We start from the raw sequence: 15,796 nt of genomic DNA, 5'->3' as shown, positions 1-15,796 counted from the left end.
AAAGGAGTGTCCATATAATTTGAAGGCTAGAAGTATGCAAGTAGTCTTCACATAGGGAGAGACCAGCCCATCAAAACCACAAAATGTATCGCTTGGCGGCAATGGCAATCAACGAGTGTGAAACCAAATACAGTACAACTTCAAAGGATGTCCTATCATACAATGCCGACAATGTAGTGAATGGGGACACTTTGCGAGACACTGCCAAAATAAGAAAGACAACATACAACTATTGTGCAAATGGTGTGTACCAAGGAATCATGAAGATACCGACTACTCGAAGCAAAAGGGTATTAAAATGTTGGACGTGGCGGAACAAGATGAGGCAATTTTGACAATCACGAGAGCACAGACGAAGAAGGCGGTGTATTCAGACTCTTGTACAAAGAAGGAACGACTCCAAGAAGCAAGAGCCGAAGTAGAACAACGAGTATCCTCCAAGGGAACTACAAGTACGTCATTGTGGGAGTCTGAGAAGAACATAGTTCAACGAGTGCTACAGACAACCATACCCATCAAGGTGCCAAACTTTCTTCAAACTATGCCGCAACTGAGAATCGCAATTACCAACACAAACAGTGACGACACAATCATCCAAAAACAATGTAAGCCGCAAAGGGAGGAACTAACGGGGAAACCACCACGCGAAGGGAATGAGGCCAGTGATCCAATGTTGCTAATGGTGAGCATCAGGAGGAAGCCGATTGTCATCAAGATGGAAATAATGGGCCAAAAGTTGACAAACACCAACGTCGACAGGGGCTTGAGAGTTAATGTGTTGCCGGAAGACACTTGGAAATGTCAGGGGAAGCTGAGACTTTAGCCACCAACCTTCCACTTAGTAGGTGCCAACCAACATGGCATCAAGCCATTGGGAACATTGATGGCACAAAAAGTAATGATTGGGACACAACAATTTTTCTTGGACTTCATAGTCATCCCATTGCAGAAGAAAACATACAATGCTTTCCTTGAGAGGGAGTGATTGATTACAGCCAAGGCGAATCATAATCGGAAGCGGAACACCCTCTCAATCGAGAGTGATGGGAGGAAGTACATCATCGACCTAAGGAATCAAGCGGTGAGTAAAGAAATGGCATCCTCCGACTCAGAGTTCAAGGGTGGAGAGTTAGGTATGGATGAAGGGAGGAAAGGCATGGAATGTTATGATGAAGGGGTGCTCGAACTAGAAGATTTCTCTGAAGATGAGATGAGGTTCCTGAATGGACGATTCCATTGGCAAATGGAAGACTATGAGGTATTTTCGCCAACATCTAATTTCCTTGAAGCTACAACTCTCGGTGAAGAGCAACCCATGGAAGCATGTAAAGTTATGGATGATACATCAATTAGTACGGAGATGGAAAGTGAAAGGGAAAAGCTCACGAAGAAAGAATAGAGGCAGCACGAACAAAGGAGCTTGCACGAAAGGAAATCATACCCGTATAGAGTCAAATCGTATTCAAGTATACTGTTAAAAAATATGAATTGAGAGAAAAAATTAAACAGAAAGAACCGTACAGGCAAAGACAAGAACACTACGCAAGAAGTCCGTACACCGTATCAAGAGCACGAAGATTGGCCACAAGGCTATTTTTGTACACTGTACAGAAGGCAAGAAGGGGTCATGCAAGGAGCAAGTCATTCATCGTACGGGCACAACAACGACGTACATCATTCACCGTACAGGCACAACAACATACATCATCCACCGTACAGACACGTCATGTACGGGCACAACAACAGCATACGTCATTCACCATACGGGCACAACAATGGCGTACATCATCCATCATACAAACACATGATGTATGGGCACACCAACCATTTCATCCATACGCTGTACGGGAAGAAAAGTTCATACGGTCTGATCCATACAAGGAGTTTTCATGGCATCTGAAGAAGTTCATACGGTGCCAAGAAGAAACAAATCCGTACAAAGAGTCCGTACAACGATTGGAGAAGCATGTACGGTTTCAAAAGGGAGCAGATCCGTTTGAGGAACAGCAATTGAAGAAGTCCATACAGCAAGAAGCAAAAACCGTACATGGGGGTAGTTTGCAGAAGATCATACAGAAAGGATGCGATAAATCTCAGACACAATACCCTTGCAAGCCGTATGAGGAAGAATTTTAGCCATATGAGAGTGAGTCGTACGGCCAAGGAAGACTTATGTCGGACAAGGGGAAGTCAGAAAAAACAAAGCAATTTCTAGTACAACCTTCAATTTTGAAGTGGGGAGTACGACTTGAACATAATTTTGATATGAAATCGTTGTTTTCTGGCTTCATCAGCATTGTTTTTGGGATCTTAAAAAATCACGAAAATCATGTGTGCCATGGAGTTCCATGTGGTATTGAAGGTCTTAATTTGAAAAGTTACTACATTAAGCCCAACCTTTTCTTCTCAAAGGTTGAGATGAAGAATCTAATTATTGGAGAGTTGTAGAATTACAAACAAGTTAGTGGACTCTTTCCATCATGACAAAAAATCATAGAGTCTAATTTGCAATAGCTTGATGGGACGAAAGGGGCAGAAAATACCCCAAACCTTCAAAAGCTAGCCCTCCAAAAATTGTCTCAACCTTGTAACACTTTTAGACGTGAGGTACAAAAAATGATACAAAGGTGCCTCAATGACCTTTTACTCATGCAATACAACCTTCACTTATACACAAAAAAGATAGGCACTTCGGTGAGGCTAATCAAAATAGTGATTGGACTACATGGAATGAGGACACCCCCCATGTTTCATGAAAATAAGATTATTGATTTTGAGAGGGAAGCAAGAAGGGGTGTAGCAAAAGCAACATCTATAGGATTAAATGACATTAGAGAGATGATGATGTTGAGCCAAATGAGTTATTGCCTTCTAGTTCAAGGGTGGACATGCAACATTCAAGTACAAAGGAAGTGCCACAATTGATTTCAAGTTGTACCCAAACCCTTACTTGGATGTATAGGACGGAGAGAAAATGAAAATTGTTGTAAGTTGCATAGATATGTTTTTTAATTATTATTTTGAAACATCATAATACATATATATTTATAAATTACAATTTTTGCAATTTTGATGCAATATTGTGCTCTTTTGTATCCAAATCTAATAGAAAACACTTTCCCAACATTTTGCAGACTTTTTTGCATGAAAAATAAGTTATTTTTTGGGAATAACGTATTATTTTAAGTTGATTTTTTGTTGAGTCACTGGTATTGAGTCAAAATATGGTCTCCTGAGTTTTGTCAAGTCATGAGTTTTTGAACTATGGCTAAACATACAAGAGAAGAAAACTTTAAGAGGAAACTAATACCTCATGGCATGTATTCGGTAGTAAAGTTGGTTAGTCCAGATACAATAAATAATATGCCAAATATTTTCACATTTCCTCTTGTTCCCATCACTATAATATAATATAGCCTTCTTGATCTATTTGTGGCCTCATAGACATAACTCGTCAGCATAGTATCCTTATTGATGAAATGTAAAACCTTGACCAAAGGCTCTATCTCCTAAAAATTTGAATTTAGACAATTAGAAAATCAAAAGCAATAATTTAAAAAAAAACACAAGTCTGTCACTTATCTTGAATATCATATATGCACAAACATGAACAGTACAACCACACAATGCTCATAAACATCTGCTTTAGAAAAGGTAGTACTCTTACAATGTTCTACAAAGTGAAAAAAATTGTGGCAAATAATATCACTCTTGATCACAAAAGCTTCTTCTCTTTCATGCGCTCTCTCATTAAATTAATGTACCCAAGCTATGTCATAAGTTTTTTGTTCATGTTCAAGTTCAGCAAAAGATAAAATTTGGTACAAACGAAATTCGGAAAAAATAAAAGCCTTTATTAAATTTAACTAATATAAATTTACAACTTTTATATTTAATATAAGTAATAAATAGATTTGAAATTTCTATAACAAGATGCCACATTTATAAACCTTGATAAACTTATTAGAGTTAAACCATAAGCTATATCACAAGGTTGGTGTCTAGTAACCTAGGGATGTTCCAAGGACGTGGGGACGGCTAGGGGACGTTTACCCCCCCATCTCCAATCTGCCAAAAATCACAGGAAACGTCCCGAGAACAAGGGACACTAGCCCTAGCCACGGGAGACATACATTTGTCTCAAGAACAGCAGGGGACATCTGGGATGTCCCTTGACTGTCTCGGGGACGGTTATGCATCCCCCATAGCTGGGGCATTTTTTTGCAACTTTAAAATATAAAAAAAAACATTTTCATAAATTTCTTTATTTCTATTGTGGGCCCCTACCTCCAAAAACATCCTAAAGCTATTGCTTCACACATTTTGACTCATTTGATCATTTGTGTGAGAAGAAAAAACTTGGAGCAGCAAGAGGGTTTGAAGAAAGTCATTGAAAGAGGAGGTGCATCAAGGCATAGAAGGCAAAGTGGTTCAACCTAGGGCAACTAAGTTTCATTCTTCCATTGTCCTATTTTCCATTTTTTTTTCAGAATTTGAAGAACGAAATGAGAGAAATGTCTGATTTTTTTTTTTTTGATTTTTTTTTTTTTTAATCAGTTCAAACTTTCATGCAAACTCAAAAAAAAAATGAGCAACAATGAGGGTGATAGCAGTAGTGAGAATGAAGTGGAAGTGGTTGGTGGAAATGCAAGTGGAAGTGCTAAGAGAAGTAGTGGGTGGCAACCTAATATGCTTAAGTGCCCTTCAAAAATCATGGAAACATATGATGCAAAGGGCCCTTTGGATTAAAAAAAACCTCTTCTCCAATATGTTACACCTAGGGGTGAAAGGAAAAGAAATTCGGGAGAGAGTAGGGTGTGGGATTGTCATGTTTGATTGACAGATTTTAGGGGCAGCTACACAAGGGTAAAATGTCATTTTTTGGGTGTTCAAGACCATGGGGTCAAAGCTTGTCCAAAACTAAAAGATGAGGAGAGGATAGAGTGTCACTGACTGCATATGGAGGCAAAGATGGGGAAACAAGGTGGGGCATTGTCAGCACCTTCTTTTGCATGTTCACAAAATCTGTGCCTATGACATCCACTATTGGTAGTAGTAGTCAAGGCAAGAGGAAAGAGGAAGATGGGTAGTGAGAAGGGAGGGTCAATAGAAACTTTGTTTAATGCACAAAGAGGTGAAGCTACGGAGACATCCATTGCTAGATTTTTTTTGCTAATGCCATCCCATTTCATATGACATGTTTCTCTTACTTCAAACAAATGGTCAAAGATATAGCCACTATCGGTCCCACATTCACACCCCCTAGAAATCATAAGCTACGGATTACTCTCCTAGACAAAGAGTATTCCAAGGTTAATGTGCTAATGAATCCCACATTCACACCCCCTAGAGATCATAAGCTACGAACTACTCTCCTAGACAAAGAATATTCCAAGGTTAATGTGCTAATGAAGGATATGAGGTGAACTTGGATGAGATTTAGTTGCTCTATTGTGATGGATGGGTGGACTAATGTAAGACATCAACCACTCATCAATATCATTGTCACATGCCCTGCTGGTTCTTATTTTCTAAAAGTTGGTTCAAGGCATAGAAGCATAAATTGGTAAAAAATCCAAAAAAATCATGATTAATCATGAATCAGCAAAATCCGCATTTTTTCCCTGAAAAAGACGTGATTTTATGTGAAATGTCGTTAACTACTGATTTTGACCGGTTCTCTCTCATTTCCGCCTGGTTTTTTCCTAGTTTAATTGGAATATTTTGGAGGGTTTCTACCCGCAATTTCCAATATGGTTTTTATGCGTGATTTTCAACATGGTTTTCAGCAGGGTTTTTCCATAATTTTCGATGGGGTTCTTGCACGATTCATCCTTTCAAGAACTACAACATCAAATTTCAATCTATATTCAAGACTTTGTTGCACAAGGTGAACCGATAAATTCTTTAACTTCCATGCTTAGTCATCCAAAGCGAGAATGTGAGAGTCTAAAGGTCGTTATTGATTCTCGTGCATGTGCAAGCTCGCGAACCCTAAATCTACAAGATTCGACAATGACATGGCAAAAGCAATAATTTTTTATTTTGTTCACTCTTTTATTTATTTATATTTAAACTATAATAATAGTATAATAATTGCAATAATATAATTCAATATTTATGATATATTAATATAACATAGTTCTTATATTATTTTATTATGTTTCTACAATAATTATATCATGATAATATAATTATAATACAATAATTATTAACATAATAATTATTATATTTTAATATACTAATATATTATAATAATATAATTTTTTCAAATCTGAGTTTTTTTCGGTATTTTCCCGTTTAAATCCTCATTTTTTTTTTAAATATTATACTTTTTATTTGCCAATTTTTTCCCCAAAAGATTTTTACTGCTATGGTTCAAGGAAGCGTAAGGATGCAGAGTTCCAATTTAGCATTTTGAGAGATGCCATAGAGGAGATTGGGGCTGTTAATGTTGTATAGGTGATCACTGATTCAACACGTGCAAATTAGTAGGTTTGATGGTGGAGGGTTCTTACAAGCACATCTTTGGGACCCCATGTTGTGTTCATGCATTGAACAATGCCTTAAAAGACATAGGAAAAATAGATTGGGTGAAGCAACTGGTGGCAGAAGCTAGAGACATTCAAATGTTCATTTGCAACCACCACACCTCACTTGTTCACTTTAGGTCATTTTAAAAGGAGTTCCTCAAACCCTTTGACACAAGGTATGCCACTTAATTTTGTATCAAACTTCCAATTTTTATTTTAATGAACATTGAATATAGGTATGCCACTTAAATTTTTTATTATTTTAATGAATATAGGTATGCCACTTACTTCATCGTGTTGGAGAGGATGCTTAATGTGCATGATCCTCTACAATTGATGGTGGTGAATCCTAAGCGGGCTAGATGGTGGAAATCAAACTCTACTGAAGGAAAATCTACCAAACAAAAGATCCTTGATGACAATTGGTGGTCCACAGTGAGGTAAGAGATTGCTGATTTTATTATTAAATTGTTGATTATTTTAAAAATTTAATACTAGATTGTTGATTTTCATATTCTGATTTTAATATTTTGAACTATGCACTTGCAAATATGTTCTCTCTATCATCTCACATATTGTAGATGTCATCAAATAAGCTGATACAAACTTTCCTAGTCTTGGAGAGATATATGAGACATTTGACAGTATGCTTGGGAAGATTAAGCAAATAATTTTGGCTAAGGATCCTACTTTGGGGTTCTATGAGCAACACATTAGGCCCATTGTGATACAGAAGTGGAACATAATGAACACCCCTCTTCATATGGCAGCCTATGCAATGAATCCCAAAAGGTATATACCAAGAGAAGGAAGGGTGCCTCCATGTGATGACAATGAGGTTTTAGATGGGTTCACACAGGCCATTGATAAGATATATCCAAGGGAGGCTTCCATACTTCACGCACAATTCCTTGACTTCACAAATCTTTGTGGTCCTACATTGAGTAAACCATAGGCGAGGTTGGATATAGCTATATTAGCCCAAAGAGACCCTATTGGATGGTGGTTATGGCATGGAAGGAATACACCACAATTGAAATTGCTTGCCACTCACCTCCTTTCACAAGTTGCTAGTTCCTTTGTTGCAAAGAGGAATTGATCCACATATGGCTTTATCCACTCTATCAAGAGGAATAGAGTTACCTCTAACGAGCGGAGAAGCTAGTGGTTGTGCATAGTGCTCTTCGACTTCAGGATCATCAAACTCCAAAGCATCGGCAGACTCCGGCTTTATGATGGGATGTCAATGCCAAAGATATGGCTAGGTTGATGAGGAGACACCAGGGAGATTGATTGGGATTTTGTTGGGTGAGGTGGGTGTGGACCATGACAGTGGCGGAAAATCAGAGGACTCTAGTTTTGATACAATGTTAGGAGATGCAGATTAGAGGCAATAGTGTACTTTGTTTTTTTGTATTTTCATATCATAATTGACAATGAAACTATATAGCAGCAATGTAGCCTTTGGGCATTTTGTATGTTATTTCTTTAATATCTATAATCACATGCATATTGACAATGAATTCTGAATTATGAATGCATATTGAGTATGAATTTTGAAAACAAATGTTGTATGTTCAAACTTTACATTCTAAAATGTTTGCATAGTATCATACGCATACTATATCCATGTTTTCATATGAAAATAATGTATATATGCATGCTTTATCCATGTTTTCATATGAACATTTAAAATTTCCCTATATTTTATATAGCCGTCCGTTTTGTCGCCCCCCTTCCCAATCCCCAAATTTGGCAAAAAAATTCACCGTCTTGGAAACTCATCCCCTGTCATCCCCATCCTCGAAACTCGGGGTAACATAGGAGTTAAGTAATATAAATTGATATTATTATTTAAGTATATTATCTTGAATTTAAAATTTTAAATACTAATATTTAAATAATATTAAAATATCATATAATCATAAATAAATGTTAACATATAATAAAAGATAAATTATAAATATTAATAGATATTTTATAAGTAAAACATAAAAGCTACCATGAGCAAAAAAAGTATTGTTGAATTTGCAATTGGTTACGTATCAACCAAAATTTGTGATTGGTATCCAAAAATACATTATTTACTTCAAACAAACCAATGGGATCTAAGAAGATAAGTAATAAACTTAGGTCTATGCTTCTATTTGCTACAGTTGCAACTTGTCATTTAGCAATCTACAATTTTTCCATTTCATGCTTTTAACATGCCATGGATCACACTTATTAAGTCAATAAGCTTGTTGTGATTCAAATGGGTTCAATAGATATTAAAAAGTGGTAGACAATTCTTAAACAAATTTCAACAATTTTTTTCTTAGTAGTAATGTTTGGTGAATTTAGAGCTCTTTCGTTGGAAATCGTTGAACCCTATGACATAGCACCCATGTATGGTTGTAGATAAAATTGGTAATTTTTCTAGCATCTTCAACCACACTTTTTGATCCATCCAATCCTCCCAATGTCCTTGAGTATTAAATCCAAGCAATGGGCAGCACAAAGTCTTAAAGAAATGCTATGATATCTCTCCTAATAACTCTTCTTGCAACCAAAAATGTGTTTGCATTTTCCATGAAAATTTCGACAACATTCTACACCCAAACCTCCTTGTTCACTCCCTCCAATAAATTGTAAAAAAGTCTGCATTCTTGACTTTGTGCAAAGCATCTATCGACTTTCAGAACACCAATGTGCAACTAGACGAAACTATAAAGATTATAAACATTAGGATCCTTCTATGTGTCTACCCATTCAATAAAATGTTCCAGCCCATTTTCTTCAATATTCTCTTCCAATCTTCTACCACTAGTGATGTATTTGTGATGGCTTCCTCTAAAAATGGATCTCTGAAATCATGCAAAGTCGGTGCCTCAAACTCCACAGTGACAACCACTTATAAATTTACCAATGCATCCCAATATGGGATGTTTGCCACATTGAATGGTAAAGTATCATAGTACCAAAACTTTGCAGCTGGCATCCTCATTTCATGGTGTTTTCCTTGATTCCAAGCAATACCTCCAAGGGAAGGTTGTGTGCCAAGAACATTACAAGGAACAAAGAAACTAGATGGGGAATTTAGATGGCTATAACTCTCCTCAATGGAAGAACGCTGAATTTGTGGGCTAGAAAGATAATCTATAGATGATAAAGGGGTGGCCATGGAATTCATCACCAACACATGCTTCCCTTGTCCTCTTTCTTTCAACTTTATTTTCGTTGTACCTATAAAGTAGGGAATTCATTTCTATTTTCATTTCTTCCTCCCCTTGGCTACACAAAACTGGACATCCCAACCAGCAATCCAAACAAGGTGGTTTCCAAATGATTAATGCTTCCTCTCATATTAAACCCACAACAATTGCAAGTCATTGTGTCTTTGATCGCACCCATGTGATGCTTCCATGCATGTTCTTTTCTGTAGTCACCTTGCATTGCACACTATAGATTGTCGCCTTTATGAAAACAACTCAGCAGCATAACAGCAGGGTTTTCTTTCATTTGAATAAAAAAGAAAAGAAAAAATAGATAAGTAAAACAAAACAGATACGGGAGAGCTGGAAAGAATAGAAAATTTCAATAGTGTAAAAGCAGGGCTTTCACTGTTTTAAATTTAAATATCAAAAAAGAATGAAAACAAAGAATCGAGAACAAAAGAAATACCCGGCCAAATATACTCAATCGTCAAAAAATCCTTCAAATTACACACCCAATCAGTCATCAAGCAATTCAATCGACTTAGATTACAAATGCTGATGATAGCATAAAAAAAAAAACTGACAAAAACCAGAGTTTTAATGACTACTAAAGTTTTTTCACCAGCCAAGATTTCTGAGATACTCGCAAGTATCATCAAGTTTGAAGGTGAGACTCACCAAGTAACTCATAAGTTTGTCTACAGGGCTTGGTTCAGGATTTGCTCCCAAGTAACTCAACCTGCAAATTTTCTTGGGAGTTCAGAGAGATCTCACCAAATTCGCAAACTATGGTTACAAGTGCTGGTTTCATTTCTTTGCATTCTCTTAACCTCTTGTCCTTCATTAATCTAGATGCAGTTTACCCATGAGACTCTTCAATCTGAAATTAAGTACTATGACAGAGAATTGAAGAAATCACCCTAAAATTAGTCATGTTCTAGGATGGGCTAACTGTATCTGAAGTCAATGACAACACATTCACATATTCAGCTTGGGATTGTACAGTGTTCCAAAGAGCAGCAAAAAGCAAGCTACAACACTATTATCTACGGAAATTGAATATACAACAGCATCCAGCTCGGTATACATGATGGTCCAGACTGCAATTCAAAAAGATAATAGCGTACAGCTAAAATAACCTACTTATATCAGTTGTGGTAATTGAAAGTGCATTCAACATTGGAGAGTAATCCATATGCATCATCACTTCATTGGAGAGTAAACTCAAGATGGAAACTAAAACACGTGTCTTGTAATCTAAACATTCAGGTGAAAACATGTTAACCAAATCATTCATCAAACAAAGAGAGAAGGTTTAAACATGTTCAAATTGATGACTTATTTTAATTATGTTGAGAGATAAATTGCTCATTAAGGGTGTGCTGATAAAGGTGTGAATGTTTTTGTTGTAATTGAAAACTTGGAACATGCCATCAGTTTAGGATGCAGACTTTGTGGCATGGTAGCACTCCAGGTCAGTGCATTTGACATCATTTAAGCAGTCTTGTCAGAATTTAAGTTACATAAGCAGGCCCTTTTTTAAAGCAGCCTCCTGCTAAAAACAATCAATCTCTTAACGGCATCAACTGATTCTAGAAAAATGTTATAGCTATCTTATTCATCATCTTTAAGTATGCATCAAGATTAATTGAAGAAATTAATGAGCAGATTCGTAAAATTCAATTAGCACTTTGTGGAAATCGGCTAGCATTATATCATGGCCATTATAAATAAAAGCAGATATTCCTTAATTTCAAACTATGTGCTTTCAAGCTTCAGGCCTGACTCTCTATGCCTTAGTTAAATTCTTACAGATCCTTCAGTGATGTTATGCTCTACTGTGGTTATATTACAACAAGATGTCAGCAAAGACAGGTTTGTACTATAGCCTAACATCTATCTGCTCTCCTTAGGAAGTGAAAGGGTCTTGCAGATGCTAGTTGAACAGAGCAAACCTATGCAAATGTTTTATTTTATTTTGGTAAAATATAGATCTTTAACTATTTTCCTAATCTAAGTGTTGCATTAATTACTATTCAATTCTTAAATCCAGAATATATACATTACCATTCCAGTGGAGATAAGAATTTTCTGGAGCTAGTTTTAGATGAATGAAACAACCTAAATGAGCTGTAATTGTGAGCATTCCTAGCATTTCCCAATACAAGTAGAATTTTAGCCTTAACATATTATACCTCTAATGCATGAGAATGAACAGAATAAGGATTAAACTGAAGAATCGAAAAAAAGTTAAAACAATGATATCAGCAACTATAAAACTGCCACTCCAAGAAAGCCAGAAGGCAATACAACCAAGGAAACAGGCTTCCACCTAAGATAGAAAATTCTTTCTAAGATTTATTTCCATATTTCTTTCCCAACAGATGCACAAATAAATGTAACCTACACATCAAATGCTATGGACATACATGTTGTAATAGTCTAGAATGTAGTTCCTACCTAGCCTTTCTAAGGGAAACTATTCAATGAAACATTTTGAGATGGAACAATGCAATTATTACAAATTAACTGGTGAAGTTTCTTCAGAAATATAACATGTAAAAATTTACACAAATTTCCTCTCCCTGCCAGTAGATCCAAAACATAAATTTCCTATCAAAATCTGCCCGCATGATATATTATATTTAAAATCCCATGTTGTATTACAATCATGCGAGCTGGATGTACTAGAAGAATGCACTCTTACAAGCCAAACAAAAGTTTAAAATCCCAAATAAAGAAAACTAATTAACACCTTTTTATCCAAGTCAACTGCTTTGTATGCAAGACCTTCTAGCCATTGAACAATTCGAAGGCATAATTGAGCCGTGAGATCTGTCATGACAAACTCGCAAGCCTCTTGTTGAGAAGTTGATGGACACTACAGAAAGAAAAATCAAGCATAAGAAACTCGCCAATCCAAAAAGCCAAATATCTAGATCAACCAGAATGATAAAGATTGTAGAAATACTATTCATTTGTTCTCGCATCTTTAGGAGAAAGCTGAAGATAAAGTAGGTAGTGGGGTTTTCAAATGGAATACCACGCTGACATCCTCCAAGTTATCTTCAGTACCTGGAACAATCATGACACTAAATTTTGAGGATCTCTTATAAGAAGGAAATATTAAAACATCTGTGTATTAAGATGTAAAAAGAAAAAGGCATTATTGTTAAAATCTCAACAGAAGAGTTAACTGCCACCCATTTGTATGAAATAAGACCATGGAAATTAAACTCCTAGAAATATACAATCTGATGCAGCTCAACAATTGAGAATCCACTAGGATCATCAGTTGTTGCAGCAAACTATTCAATCTTTCATCCTTCGCAAAGCTCATAGACAAATTTAATATTGGAATGACAGAAAGTAACAAAACAACACATTTTGGAAGAAAAATTTGGTGGTAAAATCTTTATTTGAAAACAACACAGTTTACAATCTTGTTCTGCAAGCTACAGGAGAACCCACAACATGTATGCATAGAAAACCCAACATAAACTACAACAACTCTACAAACTTCTGCAATTCTGATCTTGAACCTTCAAACCAGCCACATGCAATACAAAACAACCCTCTTTTCCTTGATAGCTTTCATGCATCCTCCTCCATTCATTTCCTTGCTTCAGCCTTCACTTTCTTCACACCTAACCATCTGGGTGTATTTTTCTTCTTGCTGCAATATCTGACCTCATTAATTAATTTCCCACTATACTTGGGCGTGAGATTTACCATATTTCCTCCACTTCCCTTTTGCATGAAAATATTTTTAGATTTTTACTAAAAATATAACTAAAAGCTGACATTTCTGGACCAATTTAACAAGGCCCGCTTCAAGGCACCTAGGCTCCACTTCAGCTCAAATTAGCAGTTGTCAAAAGACTAGATGGGAGTTACATAAGGAAATTAATAGCCCTCCCTTGCTTGGTGTGGCTTTTTCATACCCAACATTAAAAACTACAACTTGCAAATGAATAGCTCTAATTTCCTGCATCAACCTCCTGAAAATCAATAATTATGCTTTAGAGTTAGGTGAATAGTTGAGAGGATTAAATTAGACCTGCCAATCAAAACTACAACAAAAATAAAAAAGTAAAATAAAGTAATTATTGTTGGTTGTGCAGGATTGGTTGTGAACCCAGATGCTTCTAGATCACAATCCTAGTTAAAAACTATGATTTATGAAATTCTATCTGTAGCCCTCATTGAAATATATTTACATGTATGAAATTTCTCATGTGCATTACATCATAAGCGCATAATTGTCTTCCAAACATCACCTATTAAAGAGACCATGCTGAGGTCTGCACTTGATGATTGCAAATAAACCAGAAATGACAATCATTTATTGGCCTATCTATAACTATATAATACATCACTATAATAAGATTTCAAAATGAGCTCGTAATCAATGCTGATGGAACAAAGATCACTAAGAGATTCATCCACAAGTACAATCCAAAATAGATTGACTTAATGATGTGACCATTACCTCCATTATTGCTGTTTATCGATGGAGAATTATTCACAAAAAAATGACATAACAAATAGCATCTAATATACAAAAAGCACAAATGAATGTGCCTTCAATTTTTGGAGCTCTACTAAGGTATCATGCATGCCAAGCAAACCTCAACAGGGTAGTATATGTTCACAATTTCTAGTAGACCAGTAGGCAGCAAAGAATTATTGTCTGGGTGAACAGAATGTCAAGCAAAAAGAATGGGGTGAAGCACACCCCCACGAATATTATTTAATAAGAAGAGCATTGGATGCAGGTTGGAAATAGCTCACAAGCAAATGGAAGCAGCAGGAAGGCAGAAGTTGATTCCAAAACAAAGATCGCCAAATGCATAATTCAAAAACTCAGACTTGGCCAATATTGAGCAGCCTAAAAGTTCCACTCGGACTAATTGAAAAATTTGGCAAATAATACAAATTACATAAATACACAAAATAAACTGAGATAATGCATTAGAAGCATAATGTATGAATTTAGAGAATACATGAATCTATCTTGATTATCAATTTCATGAATCAAAAATTAAATATGGCATATCCCTTGGAGGCAAAAAATCCTAAGTTACCAGTACGTCCATTTTTCCTGCAGATTCCAGGTACGATTCGTTTCTAAATCTGAATCGTCCTGGAATCCTTGTGGAATCCAATAGGGTTCCTTCATTTAGCCCTGGAAACGCATCCACTTTTCCAACCAAGAATCCTGAAGAATTTGGAATGATGTGGCGATTTCGTCACTTTTTTTTGATGAATCCACGTCGTACATCGAAATTCGAGGGTTTTTTTTTTTGCTTTTTGTTTGAAAAACGGGTTTAATACAAACCCTACGGCGAAAAGCAAAACAATAGTTAATACACTGGGTTCTCTTTTGCAGCGGAAAAGAAAGCAGGAGAAGAATGAAGAAGCCACGAAGAAGGATGAAGAATGCAGGAGAAGCCACGAACGAAGAGCGACGTAGGACGCAAGAAGAGTGACAACCCAGCACAGCTCGACCCAGCACAGCCCAGCACGACGTAGGCAGAGCTTGACGTAGGCAGAGCTCAACGCAGGTAGAGAAACAGGTCACAGCAAGGTAGGAGTTAATTTGTTTTGCTATAGTTTTAGGATTTATGTTTATTTTTTTATTTGTTTGTTTGTTTAAATTATTTTATTTATTTATTATAATAAGCTAATAAATTTAGATTTTTATCATTTATGGTTTAGGTTTATTTTTTTGTTTAGGAAGTTACAATTTAATTTTAATTTTTGAAATATAATTTTATTATTTTTATTTAATGATTTATATTTGTATATATTTAAAACCTTAAATTATTAAATATTTAATTTTAAAATTAATTCATAATGTTAATGATTTATTTAAAATGTTAAATTATTAATTATTATGTAAGTAAATTTTGACAAATGGATATTAGATTAGACTTAGTAAATTTAAAATTTGCAGTGTTCCACGGGGACGCGTCCCCCCCCTTTTTGGCCACGTCTCCCCGTAAGAAACATCTCGGGGACGGGGGGGATAGGGACGCGACGTCCCCCACCATCCCACCATCG

At 36.0% G+C, this 15,796-nt stretch overlaps 1 protein-coding gene across 1 annotated transcript in view; it reads right to left on the bottom strand.

The window, feature by feature from the left end:
- The window catches only part of LOC131039025 (nuclear pore complex protein NUP107), a 260,469-nt gene that overhangs the window by 148,974 nt on the left and 95,699 nt on the right, over positions 1-15,796 (bottom strand). Inside the window, exons 5-6 of the mRNA XM_057971667.2 lie at positions 12,774-12,805; positions 12,486-12,611 (exon numbers count right to left, since the gene is read on the bottom strand). Of these exons, the coding sequence (XP_057827650.1) occupies positions 12,486-12,611; positions 12,774-12,805 (158 nt within the window). The remainder of the gene's footprint in view (positions 1-12,485; positions 12,612-12,773; positions 12,806-15,796) is intronic.

The sequence above is a fragment of the Cryptomeria japonica genome, chromosome 6, assembly GCF_030272615.1.
Source record: "Cryptomeria japonica chromosome 6, Sugi_1.0, whole genome shotgun sequence".
Lineage (NCBI taxonomy): Eukaryota > Viridiplantae > Streptophyta > Pinopsida > Cupressales > Cupressaceae > Cryptomeria > Cryptomeria japonica.
This window is presented reverse-complemented; position numbering and strand designations above follow the sequence as displayed.